This window comes from Heteronotia binoei, chromosome 10 (genome assembly GCF_032191835.1).
Source record: "Heteronotia binoei isolate CCM8104 ecotype False Entrance Well chromosome 10, APGP_CSIRO_Hbin_v1, whole genome shotgun sequence".
Taxonomy (NCBI): domain Eukaryota; kingdom Metazoa; phylum Chordata; class Lepidosauria; order Squamata; family Gekkonidae; genus Heteronotia; species Heteronotia binoei.
Genome location: NC_083232.1, coordinates 34666901 through 34681510, shown reverse-complemented (window position 1 = coordinate 34681510; position 14610 = coordinate 34666901). Strand labels below are relative to the sequence as shown.

Here is a 14610-nt window from a genome sequence, read left to right as displayed (position 1 = left end):
CTATTAGTGAAGGTGGACCATAAGGCTGGTTATGATAAAGCAGGGCATACACCTGATAGTTCACCAGATTCACTGCAAATCACGACTGTCACAGTCAAATAATAGTTTTTGTTGTTTTCTCTCTATTTTTCATATTTAATTGCACCAGCATTTGCTAGCACACTGCTAATATTTTATTTCAGTATACCTATCTGAGAGTGAACTGTGCCTTGTTGTCATGTACCTGTAGTACCGCTGGATGACTCTTTCCAATGCTCCACTACAGCTTTTTGGCACCCTTTGATGTCACCGTGTTTTGAAATCCTTTTTGTCCCTGCACACAAAACCCAGAAATTACATTAGCTCCAATGCGAATCTGGAGTGGAAAATATTTTATTTATTTATTTATTTTTCGTATTTATATCCCGCCCTCCCCACCGAGGCAGGCTCAGGGCGGGATATAAACTTGCTCAGGGCAAGTTCCTTGCAACATAAAATACGCAATCAAAAAGATTGACTAATGGTCAAGTAATCAAATATTAAAAAAAATGTTCAAGCAATCAAGATGAAACTTGTGACCGTGGCAAGGTGAGTATTGAGATTTTAAAATGGGACCAGGTTCAAACTTGAACCATTCTAGCAAACCTCCCCCCCCCCCCCCGCCAATTACTTTAAAGAAATCTTTGACAAGGGATCCCCCCAGGTGGTATGCTGCATTCCCTTCCTTGGTTCAAGGCAGGCTAGTTGACTGTGGCCTTGGAACAACTTCACTTCCACTCAAAGGCCTGGTGCCTTGTTTAAGTTTTTCCTCAGGGCCTTTGTGTTCCAGATACTGTCCAAACTTTGGTTTGGGCCTGGTGCAGCGCTGGCCCGATGGCACATAGCGCCCTAGGTAGGCTTCCTGTTTGCTGCTCCCCTGGCCCTCGCAGCACTGCAACGCGTGCCATGCTCTGCTGTCCCTCCGTGCACGAGGCTCTGCTATCCCCCTGCTGCGGCCCTGCCGCTGCCTGCCTTCCCTCCCTCCCTGGTGCTGCAATACAGCTGCACTGCATCACCCCCCTCCTCCTCCTCAGAGGCACGCTGAGCCGTGCTGCGCTGAAGCTGGGCCCTACTGACTTCGATGCGGCCTGTGCACCATCTAACGCTTTGAAGTCTGCGCAGGAGAAGGCTTCTTCCCCCTCCTTCCTGCAACCGGAAGTGAGGGGGAGTGAAACCTTCTCCCATGTGGGCTTCAAAGTGTTAGATGGTTTGCTGGCCACATTGAAGCCGGTAGGACCCAACCTCAGTGCAGTGCCACTCGCCAGCTGCATTGTAGCAGGGAGGAAGGGAAGGTGGGTGGTGGGGGGTGGGGGGGGGCAGGCAAACTAGGAGGTTGTCGTGGGCACTGGAGGAACCCAGTTTGGCGTCCCCTCTTCCTGGTACCCTAAGCAACCCCTTAATTTGCCTAGTGGGTGAGCCAGCCCTGGCCTGGTGGCATTAGAGGGAAAAGATAAGCCAATTAGGGTTGCCTGCAGTTTTTGCAGGGTTGACAGTTCTTCTTGGTAGGGAAATTCCTGTAGATTTGGAGGTGGAGCCTAGGTAGGAATGCCAGCCTCCAGGTGGGACCTAAGGATCCCCTGGAATTACAGCTCATCTCCAGATGAGATCAGTTCCCCTGGAGAAAATGGAAGTTTTGGAGGGCGGACTCTACAGCATTGTCACCACAGAGGTCCCCGTTCTCTCCTGGCTCCATCCCCAAATCTACAGGAATTTTCCAGCTTGCATCTGGCAACCCTACCCTCCCCCCCCCCCCCCCACCATCCAGCCTGGAGAGAGGCAGGGTTTGGGGAGGGACTTTCTAAGAGCATTTTGGTGTCATCTGTAGATTTGGCCTCCTCAGAAGAGTTAAACCCAGGACATTTCTTGAGTGTACTTTTTTCATTAGAAACCATGAGTCAATCCTTTGTCAGTGTGACTTTAATCTCAAATCTGCAGGATTTTACTTTATGGTGTCTTGGATCCTATACTGTGCTTTCCTTTGTGCAGCACAGTCCTCCATTGCAGAAGAGGTCTTCCAGGGCTGTGTACTTTCTGTGCATTGCAAGCCACAAAATCTTTAAAGAGAAAAAAGTGCCTAGTGGTGGGAGGACAACACTGTGCAACAGAGGGCATTGCAGTCAAGTGGAAGGAGGAAGCAGGATTGCCAGCCTCTAGGTGGGGCCTGGAAATCTCCTGCTTTTACAACTGATCTCCAGCTTGCAGAGATCAGCTCCCCTGGAAAAAATGGAATATTTACAAAAATCACCGGTCAGCAATAAAGATATTCACACTCCCAGTGTGTGTACATGCATTTGATTTAGTGCAAATATTAGACAAAATAAGACAAAGGAACTATAATGTATTTGTACTCCCTCAATTCATGCACTTTGAAATTTCTACATAGAACACAGCCTAAACAAAGTCCATAAATGAGTGTTATAGGGTGGAGTCCTTAAAAGTTTCGCTTGTGATGCCGTAATGGAGAGAATAAGGAGGAACCATATAGAAAGGAGTCCTCACGGTTTCACTTGTCTCACACTTCGTCAGCCTTTTTTCTCGTCGTTTTCTAGATCTGTCATAATGTAAAACCATTAGAATATACACTCATACAACATATAACGAACATCACATCTAAACAGAGATACAATACACAGTCACCCACAGTAACTTTGTTTCAGACACAGATCAATGCATGCTCTAAACTCTGCTGCCGGCTCTCACCGTTCCCATTCTCCTAGGATCACTAAAAAGTTCAATTTCAACTGTTCTTAAAGCTATATACCCATATTTATATCCTTACATTTCAGAGAAAACACCACTAGCATGTTATTATTACTCCATACTTCACTGTTATCGTAATTTTCAGCATACAAAAAAAGTCTCCAGGTATTTTCCAACAGAGACAACCCTAGAATGAAGGGAAGTTCTAAAATTACACATAATGGGCCCCTGTCTCCTGGGCTGGTAGAACATTACCCCCAAATGTAATCAAAATGAATCACTAGGAGCTTGTTTTTATATTCATAAAATTATTTTAATTGTCAGTTGCTTCAAGTGGGACTATAATGAGGCAACAAAGTGTTCTCAATCATTCTATTAATCACTTAAGTTTTATAATATAATCAAGATATTAATGTATTTCTGAGTTGTACCCTTCCACCTCAAATACAAGTAAACAGAAATCCAGCAGCACTTTAAAGACTGAACAATATTTATTCCAGCCTGCACTTTCATGAGCCAGAGGTCACTTCATCAGATGCATGAAGTGCACATCTACAGCAGGTAACTTTACACTTAAAGTTATGAACAAGCTTTGGATAACTGCAGTTTATTCTCTTTCTTTCTCCCCCTCCGTATTCCTGCAGCGTTTCTACAAGAAGGCCGCTGCATTTGTCTTGAGAGCAGTTGGGAAACATTCGCCTCAACTAGCCCAAGCAATAGTTGATTGCGGAGCATTAGACACACTGGTGATCTGCTTGGAGGATTTTGATCCTGGAGTAAAGGAAGCTGCATCCTGGGCTCTTGGCTATATAGCCAGACACAATGCAGGTAAATAGGGTTGCCAGGTCTTACCTGGCTCCTGGTGGGGAATCCTCTTCATGCATGAAAAGTGCACCCGGCATGATGACATCACCCGGAAGTGACATCATCACACTGGGCACATTGCAGGGCAGATGCTGTAGCACTTTGGAAAAATCTCTATGCCTGGCTTAATAGCATCACTTCTGGGTGATGTCATTGTGCTGAACACATCATGGCACACTGGTACTCTTCAGGGGCAGGGCTCCCTCCACTGGCTAGTTCTGTGGCGGGCGGTTGGGGGCCCTGAAATTGGGGGAAACCCAGCCCTGGTGCGAGACTAGGAACCCTAGGTAACAATAACGCTGCTAACATTTTATCATGTATTTAGTGGCAGCCCTGGAATAAGAGCCAATACAACCCTGGCTGCTTGTTTCAAACTCTTCTCTTTATTATCAGAAGTAATCTGTTTTCCAGGTGGCTGGAGGTTTTTCTATGCATTTCCTAGCATCCAAATAGGGTAGAAGCAAAACAGTGAATTACTAAAGCAAAGGTGATTTTTTTTTAAAGGAAAAAAATAAAAAAAAAATTCAAGTGTATCTGAACATTTTAAAAAAGAAATGGGTTTCCATCTTGTTCACCAGACAGCGAAGTCAAGAAGACAGGATAAAATACTTGTTAGAAAGACTTCATAAATTACCAAAACATGCTTCTAGAGAGCAGCATTTCTGCTCTCTTCATGAAGCAGTAGTCAATGCAGACACACAGAGAAGCTGTGTCCATGGAAACGGCCATACACAGCATGCAGAACCAACCACATGGCCAATTGGGGAATCCTCCCTCTCATAGGAATGACAACCTTTAATGGAGGTGAACTATTACAACAGATTCCATTTGAGGTAACAAAACGGGGGACATTTCCAAAGGGGGCTTGCCTTGTTATCGTGCAATTTTATGTACAGTTATTCCAACCTAATATCGTTGAAACTGAGACACTTCAGACAGCATAGAATTGCCCAGAAGGTTAACTCTTAACAAAACAAAAAGGAATCTTGCCTCACCTTAAAGACAAATAGATTGATTGAGACATACGGTATGTTTCTTGAGGGAGGGAGTGTGTTGTTTTTTTTTTTCCTGGGGAAAGCTAACTGCAGTCAGATAAACTCAATCAGTGCTGTTGGCAGCCCAGTAGGGAGGAAAGCACACCTTGGAGTTCAAAGAAAGACCTTCACAATGGGTGTTAAGTGGTTTCAGTATCCATATAGACTGGCTTAGTCTGTAATTCCTCACCTCCTGACCTAATGCTGATTTCTTTGGCAAAATGGAAGTTTAAGATGTTGAAAGTTTCCCTAACAGAGGCTGAATTCAGTATCTGCATAATAACAACACACCACACCGATTCCCCTCTTTCTCTTTTATTTCATCTTGTCATCCTTGGTTGCTACTCTTTGCTGCTAAAGTTCTGTCTCAGATTGCCTCTGATTTTGAGATTTTGCTTAATTCCTGTTGGTTACATTTAATAAAATGTCAGATTTCTCCTGTACCCAGCTGGTTTATAACTAAAGGTACGATTAATACAAGCCCTTTCTGTGTTACAGAATTAATCTTAAGAAGCAGGATTTAAAGTCCCTAGTGCCTTTTGTTCACTTTCTCAAATCTGAGGGATTTTTTTCAACATATACCAAGTTTTGTGTGTATACATGGCACTTATTATTCCTTCCTCTAAGAAGACATTGCTTTTTATAAAAAACACCTACGGGGTGAAAAAGCTCTTTGCCTTCTCTTTCCCTATATCCATGATCCAGATGGAGACCAAGAGAATGGGGAAGGCAGATTTTGAAACTAGTGAATAAAAACAGGAAGACTGTGCATTTAAAAGTGGTCTGTCTGTTCATGCTCACTTTTAAAGATTTGCCTTTGTATTGTTGTTATTATGTGTGTGGGGGGGTGTCTTTTTTTTTTTAAAGGAATTTGGTATAGTTCTAATCCTAAAGATCTTTCTTTGCTTCCTGTTCTTGTTCTACAAGTCATTTCAAAGATTTTTTTAAAAAAGAAAATGTGCTAGAATTTTATACTATCTCAGTGCCATTCCTTATTCTAAGATCACATTGCAAATATATATTGAGAGGCAATGTAGTATAGCGGTTAGAGTGTTAGAGTAGGATCTGGAAGATCCAGGTTTGAATCCCCATGGGGCAGCTGAAGCTCACTGGCTGACCTTGGGCCAGTCATACACTCTGAGCCTCACCTACTGCACACAGTTGTTGTGAGAGCACAATGGAGGAAAGGAGGATATAGTAAGCTGTTTTGGGTTTCCACAGGGGAGTGAGAAAGGCAGAGTATAAATGAAGTGAATAAAAGGATGGATGCATCTATTGCACCGAGATATTTTTAAAATGGGGAAAAGTACTTTCCTGATACCTATATTCAGTTTTATGAAAAATGCCTAGTTATCTCAGTACATGCATTTGCTGTCATGATTACACCATTGAATATTATGAATAAAATGTAGGAGCAGGATGACATGGTAAAACAATATGTGTTCTAAGTACAGTAGGAAGATACTGGAGGATTTAGAGACTGGAGTGTCCTGCATGGTCCACTGAAAGCAAATTTAGTCCAAACAGTTATTTTGGCACCAAGGGGAGTACAAAACACTTAGTACATTTTAGATTAAGTAATCTATAATTGCATCATAAGCACAGCTCATCAGTTGAGAAACTGTACAGAATCAGTGGTTCTAAGAACCTGATTAAGAAAAGTTCTGCTGCGGGGTTTGATTGATGGACTGAAAATGCAAAATCAAAGTTGAGTCCTTGAATTACAGCAGCTATTTGTTGCCATGGCAGTGCAGGGCAGGTTAAATGCTAAAGATAAGAGGCTATGTGCATAACAAGGAGAAGTCCGAACAAAACCTTATTTAAGAACTGATAATAGCCTATTTGAAATTAATGGGGTTTGGGATTCATTTTTCATCATCTCCAAAACAGCCCTTGCTGTAATCCTTTGCCTTTGCTATCCCCGTAATTTTCTACTTCACCCCTGAAGCTAATGACAAATATGTGGAGGGAGAGTAATGAATTTTCTGCAATAACAGCCCACTGACTGTATCAGTTAATTGTGGGTTCTCAGGTTAAGCAATCGGCTGTGGGGGCTTAAAGGCAGCTGTTTGTGGCCCTGATTGAGTGGAGGGAGAGAGGATGCTTGGTGACTTCCCTACTTTGAAAAAGGTATTTGGATGGTCAAACAGGAGCATGTTGGGGTTCCCCCCCCAAAAACGATGCCTTACTGTATTTTAAGCCTGCTCTTTTCTGCTTGTCATGTAAGTGGGATCAAATTCCATTGTGGAGTGTGTGTGTGGGGAAGGGGGTCTGCATTTTAGCATTTTAGCTTTTCTTTGTTAGCTGTGCAAAAACCCCACAACAAACTGCTTGCCTATTGATCACCGCACAACAGTCAGGCCTTAAGCAGCTGACATCTGCTTACTCTTTTTAAACACACCCTGGCTCGCAGGCACACACAGGGTAACAAACCCTTTTCAGCCTAATCTACCTCAAATGAGTACATGTAAATGAGGGTCCAGCTATTGACCTGTGTTCTTTTCAGCCGAGGATTGGTCCACATGGTTTTATGAAACCAGGAGAGCTGATTTGAAATGCAGATGTCAAGCCACTGAAGTCCACTCCCCCCCTTCCCCCTTCCCTCTGGATCTGTCAGGGTGACAAATGGCTCGCACCAGGGTCAGTCACCCAGACTCGCTTAATTACTTTCCTCCAACCCACAGAACTGTCACAGGCAGTGGTGGATGCGGGAGCCATCCCTCTTTTAGTGCTCTGTATCCAAGAGCCGGAGATCGCCCTGAGAAGGATTGCTGCTTCGGCGCTCAGTGATATTTCAAAACATTCTCCGGAGCTGGCGCAGACTGTGGTGGATGCAGGGGCCATTGCTCACTTGGCTCAGATGATCCTCAACCCCGATGCCAAACTGAAGGTACTTTTGAAACTCTCTCCACCCCCCCCCCCCAAGAAACAGGACCAGGCTTCAATTTGTGATTGGATATAGAAATGCATCAATCTCAATGGGGGGTCTTACCTCCCTCCCCCCAAGTATAAATTGCTAGCTGAACTACTGGAAACAAAAGGGAGATTGAGCTGCTTAGAGTGTGACTTTATATTGGTGAGAAAAGAATGAACAAAACAAACCTTGGAAGTGCTGGGATTCTTTGATTTCCCAGACCAAATGTTGCATGGGCAGGTTTCAGGAATGGGGAGCAAGTCTGAGGTACAGTAGTCTTTGTTTTTGAATGCTACCTAGAATTGTTTTCTTACATTTGGTGTGCGTCATCTAGGCACTGTTGAAAAGAGTAATTACATTTTTTGGTATTTTGTAAGTGGCTGTACTGCATTCCTAAACACATTTATTTGGAAGTTGGTCTGGTGATTTCAGTGGAAGGGAACATAGTGTTTAGTTAGTCAGCTTTGGATCTGGCTGCAAAGTTTCTAATGTGTGTGTGATATCCACTCGTATTTCATAGATTTTCCCCTACAGAGAGTCATAGGACAAGAAATTGGAGTATCTAAAGTAGTCAACCCTACTGCTTTCCAATAATGCAACACTACATAAAATTACGAAAACTACTGTGTTCCTTATAATGTAGTTTTTACCATTTAATTAAAACAGCAGTATGTTAATATATATTTTCCAAATATGAAAATTGTAATGGCAACTACTGATCTGTGGGATTTGTGCAGAAAGAAATGAACAATTGCTTCATAGTTAGTTGCTTTAAAAAGCAGCAATAACTTGCATAGCTTCAGTTTTGAATGTTTATGATTATAACTGCATATTTTTCGTCTTTGATTCAAAATTACATTTACTCAGAGCTCATTACAATTAAACTAACGAGATTTCCTTCATGTAAATGCATTTTCCCTTTTTAACTGCTTTCATGGAGGAAAATGAAGACAAATGTTGATCAGTAAAAATGAGGAATTTTTTTCTGATGTTAAATTAGAACGTGGCTAGACTGTGAATTTTATAGCCATTCTGGGTGGTTTTGGTACCTTTCCAGTCAGAAGGGAAGTTTTTCTCCTTGCCTTGATTGCTCTGAATGACCCTCTGTATGAGTGTGGGTGTGCATAAAATGTTTGCCCAATAAGCCATTTATTAAACAATTGGTTGGTTCCTATTTACCACAGCGTCAGGTGCTCTCAGCTCTCAGCCAGATAGCAAAGCACTCTGTGGATCTGGCAGAAATGGTGGTGGAAGCAGAAATTTTCCCTGTTGTGCTCACATGCCTGAAGGACTCCGATGAATACGTCAAGAAAAATGCAGCAACTCTAATTAGAGAGATAGCGAGGCATACGCCTGAGGTAAAACCTTGAGAATGCAAATACAAGGTCACGTTATTAGTGTTTATACTTAAATATTTTTTTAAAAATCCCCAGCATTATTCTTTCATTAGGCAAGGCAAAAACCTCTGTGGAATATCCACTGTTACAATGGAGGGGGGAAAATATTTGTTGCTGTTATTGGATGTGCTTGGAATACAAATCGGAAAGAAAGAAATGGGCAAAATCCACTTTTCCTGTCGTTTGTTCTACCAGAGGTAGTGGCCAGTGGCTGGAAGGCAGTTATGAAGTGACAAAAATTTTAAGCTGCAACAAAACACACATTGCGCACAATTAAGCCCACTGAAGTCAACATGCTTATTTGTATCGAACAGTGTGCTGAATTGTGGCTTCATGGACTCCTCAGAATGTTAAATCAGCATGAAATCCTTTTTTGAACATGTTTCCCTAGTAAGAGGATGATAGTGGCCTCTTTTTGAATGCTTTATCGTAGTTCTGTCAGGAACTGATGGAAAATATCTCTCTAAACCACATGTCTCTCTAAACCACATAGTGGAGTGATGCTCCGTATGTGGAACATGGAGACTGGTAGAACAAACAAACAAATATTAGATTTATCCCCTCACACTGAATTAAATGAAAGTGAATTTATACAGTACATATCTGTCTCCCACCATCTTTTTAAATGTATGCACATCCCATGTGTCAAAGCTCAGGACATTTTGCATACTGGTTCTTTCTCTGTTTTGGCAGATTTGTGGAACCTCTGTTCCCTACAATAGCTCCAAGTCCCCCCCCCCCCCAAATGAGATGTAAAATTAGTGCTTGTAAAAAAAAGCCTAAGGTAAGCCCCTCCAAATGTAATGATGCATTAAAAGAAATGCAGGTGGTGGGAGAACTTTTCTTTTGAGTTTCAAACACATGTGAATGCAAGGGTCTCCTTTTTGACAGTATTTATTAATTTAAGTCCCCGAACCCCACACAGAAGTCCAGTATTCTAATTAGTTCAGGTGCTCTGGGATGTTTGGGAATCTTCTCACCCCATATCATGAGGCATGTGCCCTTTTTGGAGCTCTGGTGCTGCTATGCATGGGGGGGAGGAGGAGGAGGAAGGATTTGGGGAATCCTTGCCATAGTCAAAACTTCCTTTGTGCCATCGAGCCCAGTCTCCACGGGAGTCCTTGCTCTGCGTCTAAAAGCTCATGCATCTGAAGGCGAGGAGGAGTGGGGGAGGGGCTCCTTGAATTGCAGGCAGCAGCCGTCTGTGTGGAGAGGATCTGCTCTTGCGCTTTGGTTGAGGATTTCTTTCTCCTCGCATCTCTTCTCTGATTAGATGTAGGATTTGATCATGAAGCAAATCCTGTCGCTACTGCCGCTTTCCAGTGGAAGCTTTGAAACTGCACCAATGTTAGCTCGCTCTGGTTTCTGCTCCTTTCTGAGGTGTCACTGGCCTATTGAAAAATGAAATTGACCCACAGTATGTGGGACCCTGAATTGGCATTGGAGGTGAAGAGACTTCAGTTAACACTGCTAAATATGCTGCACCAGATGTCATTTTTGGTAGTTTGTTTGAACAAACAGAAGTCCTCATATCAAGAGGAGATGGGTTTGCTCATTCAAAGTGATAGAGCAGAGGAGCTATAGGGCAAACTGAATCTTGGACTGGGAATATTTGTGAACTATATTATGAATGTGGCTCTGCACACCATGTTGTTTTGGCTTGCCCCATGGATTTTGAAGGATTTCAGCTTTTGAGTAAATACATGCAGGTCTATAGCAATTCAGTTTTTGATAGCAACCAATTTCTGGTTGGTGAACCATAGTCACCAGAAACAACAGCAGTGTGCTGCTTTTGAAGATTCTAGTTGTAGATCTTTCTAGCCCACATCCACTAGGGATATAGGTTATTAGGTGCACGTTATCTCAGTTGCCCAGATTCCTCTGGTGGTTTCCAGTAACCTTCCAAACACAATTTCAAACCCTAATTTTATGCATAAACATTTGTAGGTATGTATGACCTGGATGACCCAGGCTAGCACAATCTTGTCAGCCTAGCAGGATGTGCCCTGATTAGTATTTGGATGGGAGACCACCAAGAAAGTCCAGGGTCACTAGGTGGCAGCAGGAAATGGCAAACCACCTCAGAATGTCTCTTGCCTTGGAAACCCCACAGGGTCACCATAAGTTAGCTGAGACTTGACGGCACTTTCTACCACATTAGATGGTGACTTTGATTCTAACTTCCATTTCTGCTTGTGGAAGGCATTTTTGTTTGCGGGAGAGGAGGATGGAGATTTGCACCAATTCTTGCCTCTCACTGCAGCTGTTTCCCCTTTGGCCTGCATGAATTGTGCCTCTGACCCACAGGGGCACAACTTTAAGAGTCACAGGAAGACTGTGTGAGAGAGGAAGAAAGTGTGCGATATTTATAACTCAGTATTAACTACGCTACATAGGAGTCAAGCTTATTTTTCTTAGCCTTCTTCAGTGAACTCATGGCCATGGATAGGATATTGAACACAAAAAAACTGGGTTCAGGTCCAAAGTTAGTCAAGAAGGTGACTTTTAGAGTTACAGTGACTATCTGATCAATTCACAAGGTTTATTTATTTCACAAAATTTATACCCCGTTTGTCTGCCTTCCTAAGGCCAGCAAGGTGGCTGTTGTAAAAATAAAAATAAAAAAAGAAATAGCCCCCAGCAATGCCACATTGCATTCCTTGGAGGAAGTCTAGAATATGAAATTGACAACTAAAATTGGGTATTCTGTTTGTGATGATGCTGTATTCTTCAGAGCTTCACCACATCAAATGTTGTGCTCAACAAAGTACAACTTTGAATCCATTGATAAATTCATCCCTCCCTCGGTGGATTTGGGGGGGGGGCAAAAATAGAGAGGAAATTGTAATCTAGGGAGAAATACAGTTTAGAAAAAAAACTTTGGAAGTAAAGAGGAGGTGGAGCATAGGCTGAAGCACTGGGGGAGGAGTAGGATTTTTGAGCAGGCTTAGTGAACTCTCGGCGCCATCCTCAGTGGAGTTATACCCTTCTAAGTCTATCTACGGTAAATAAGTGGACTTAGAAGGTAGAGCAGTGCTTAGGATATCCTCTGAAGTCTGACCCCAGAAGCCTTGCTAACCTCAATTGCAATTTCAAGGAAGACTTAGGCCATATAATTTTCAAACATCGCTCTGTGAGAACTAGAAACTCAATACCAAAAATATGAAGTAGAAGAGAGCAAGACTCCAGTAGCACCTTAGAGATGGAACAAAATTTGTGGTAGGTGTGGTTGCCAACCTCCAGGTGGGGGCTGGAGGTCTTCTGGGATTATAGCTGCTCTCCAGGCAACAGATCAATTCACATGAAGAAAAATGGCTGCTTTGGAAGGTGGGCTCTATGGCATTGTACCTCACAGAGGTCCTTGACCTCCCAAAACTCCACCCTCCTCAGCCTTTCCCCAAAATATCTAGATATTTCCCAGTGCAGAGCTGGCAACCCTGGCAGGGTATGAGCTTTCGTGAGACTGAAGAAGTGAGCAGTGGCTCACTGGAGCTCCTACCCTGCCACAAATTTTGTTAGTCTTTAAGGTGCCACTGAACTCTTGCCGTTTTCTACTACCACAGACCGATTAACATAGCTGCCCATCTAAAAATATAAAGGCTGAGATTCTCTAGAAGCCTACTTCTTCTACAGAAGCTGCAGTCTATAGTTCTCAGTGCGTCTGTGGCCACTCACTGTGTGAACAGACACATGCTGTGTGGGCACAGTCAACAGAGGGTTAGGTGGGCTTAAGCTCACTTAAATCAGTTTAAGGATGCCTAGCTCTGGATTAGATGTGTCTTATGCATTTAATACGGATAGCTGCATGTCTTGTCCAGAAGCTGTTTCGATCCTTGCTGATGGAATGCTCTGACTGACTTTGTGGATTTGCAACTGCTTGTTGCTTTTTGAAACACCTCGAGTCGAAGGGGATAAGGCGAGATATGAATGCTTTAAATAAATGGCAATGCTTTACACCCCACTCCACAGCCCATGTATGTTCTTCATTTGTTGGCTTGCCTGTTCACTTCTATATAGGGAGGATAGATCAACATAGGCCTCTCTGAGGTTGTATGTATGTAGGCACAAGACTCTGTTCTTGCATGGACCTTGACACCCAGTGCTCAGCAACCATGCTTTCAGAGCAGCATGCTCTTAAAAGAGCACTCTAAGGTATCCTTGGGGCAAAATGAGTTCATACCAGCACATCCAGTGGAAGACAGTGACTTGGATCCAGCTATCCCCCAAGTAGCCTTCCTCCAGCTTTAGGGGCTGTATCGTGGAAGAGCCACTCAGTTGGGAGGAAGGCTCCTCAGATTAGAGGAAATCTTCAGGCCTGAGCCAAAAGGAATGTTGTGATGTAAAAATTTCAATAAATAAATGAACTTTGTGGTAGAACAGGGGAAGCATCCACCCTGATAGCACCGTGTTATGCTTTGCTAATTTGTGTTCATTTGTAAGCATGTTATGGGATAATGGATTAACTCTTAGGAGCTTCAGTCGTATCTATAAAAATGGATTGACCCTGCAGCCTTGTAGGACTGAAGGGATTTGGTAAAAAGACTACTTGACTGTACAGTTTGGACAGGTGCTTGAAATGGTAGCATCTTTGACCTCTCTGCTTTATCTTCTTTCAGCTTTCGCAACTGATAGTGAATGCTGGGGGAGTCGCTGCTGTGATCGATTGCGTTGGCAGCTGCAAAGGGAATGTCCGGCTCCCTGGAATCATGATGCTGGGCTACGTGGCAGCCCATTCAGAGAACCTGGCCATGGCGGTGATAATCTCCAAGGTTAGCACTTGCAAGCACAATTTGAGAAGACTGTGTCAGTGTGTGTGACTGTGCAAGGCAGAGGCAGAGGCACTGGAATTAAATGTTCATCTGACTAGTGAGGCACACCAAAGACTGAGGAGGCCAGATTGGTTTTCAAAACAGCTTTTATGTGACACTAGGTTCCTTCTTATTATTGTTTGAATTCACCACAGTGGCTTCATGCACCCTCTGTTACTGTAACCCCAGAGGGGAAAGCACTGCAGGTTGCTTGCTTATCTAAACATTTTGGATGACCTGATCATTGAATGACCTGATCAGCAGGAGAGTGTTGCAAATATCTGCCTAAATATATATAATCCCTGCTGCTAGCAAAATTCTGCTGCTATTGTGACACCTAAACACATTTGCTTAGTTATCAGCCTTGTTTGTTTCAGTGGCTCTGACTCCAACAAGTTTAATTTCGGATCACCCACAAGCTATGCGCAAGGTGTTTATTTTAGTAGGGATTTTGTTTTCATTGTTGTTAAGAATCTTTATTCTACTCTTAATTCATTCCAATTGATTTCATCGGGAAATACATTTCTGTTTCTGTTCCCCACCAAACTGGAGTAAAATTTCAGGTATTGTACCCTTCACTTATGGGATGAGATCCTTCATATCAGATTTCAGACAGATAAAAGAAAACATTCCTATTTTGGCGATGAATAAAGGTACAGCAAGCCTACCTGCAGCTCTAATAGATTTCTTTCAACTAATCTGAGTGAAGAATTCTCATGATAGCCACCCTCACGCCAGGGATCATCCCTGCTGCGTTTCAGACTAACGAGTGACAACACAGAAGCAGGGAAAATGATTGTCTTGAGAGTGGGTCCAGGGAGGCATTCGGCAACCTCAGAAGGCAAGTGGAAGGACAAGCTATTTATTTTATTCCA

At 43.0% G+C, this 14610-nt stretch overlaps 1 protein-coding gene across 3 annotated transcripts in view; it reads left to right on the top strand.

Annotated features, from left to right (window-relative positions):
• The window catches only part of SPAG6 (sperm associated antigen 6), a 68863-nt gene that overhangs the window by 29304 nt on the left and 24949 nt on the right, over positions 1–14610 (top strand). For 2 of the 3 annotated variants that reach the window (XM_060248379.1, XM_060248381.1), the window contains exons 4-7: positions 3363–3546; positions 7301–7506; positions 8715–8888; positions 13544–13696. In XM_060248379.1, coding sequence (XP_060104362.1) covers positions 3363–3546; positions 7301–7506; positions 8715–8888; positions 13544–13696 — 717 coding nt within the window. The remainder of the gene's footprint in view (positions 1–3362; positions 3547–7300; positions 7507–8714; positions 8889–13543; positions 13697–14610) is intronic. The other variant, XM_060248380.1, reaches the window with a different exon arrangement.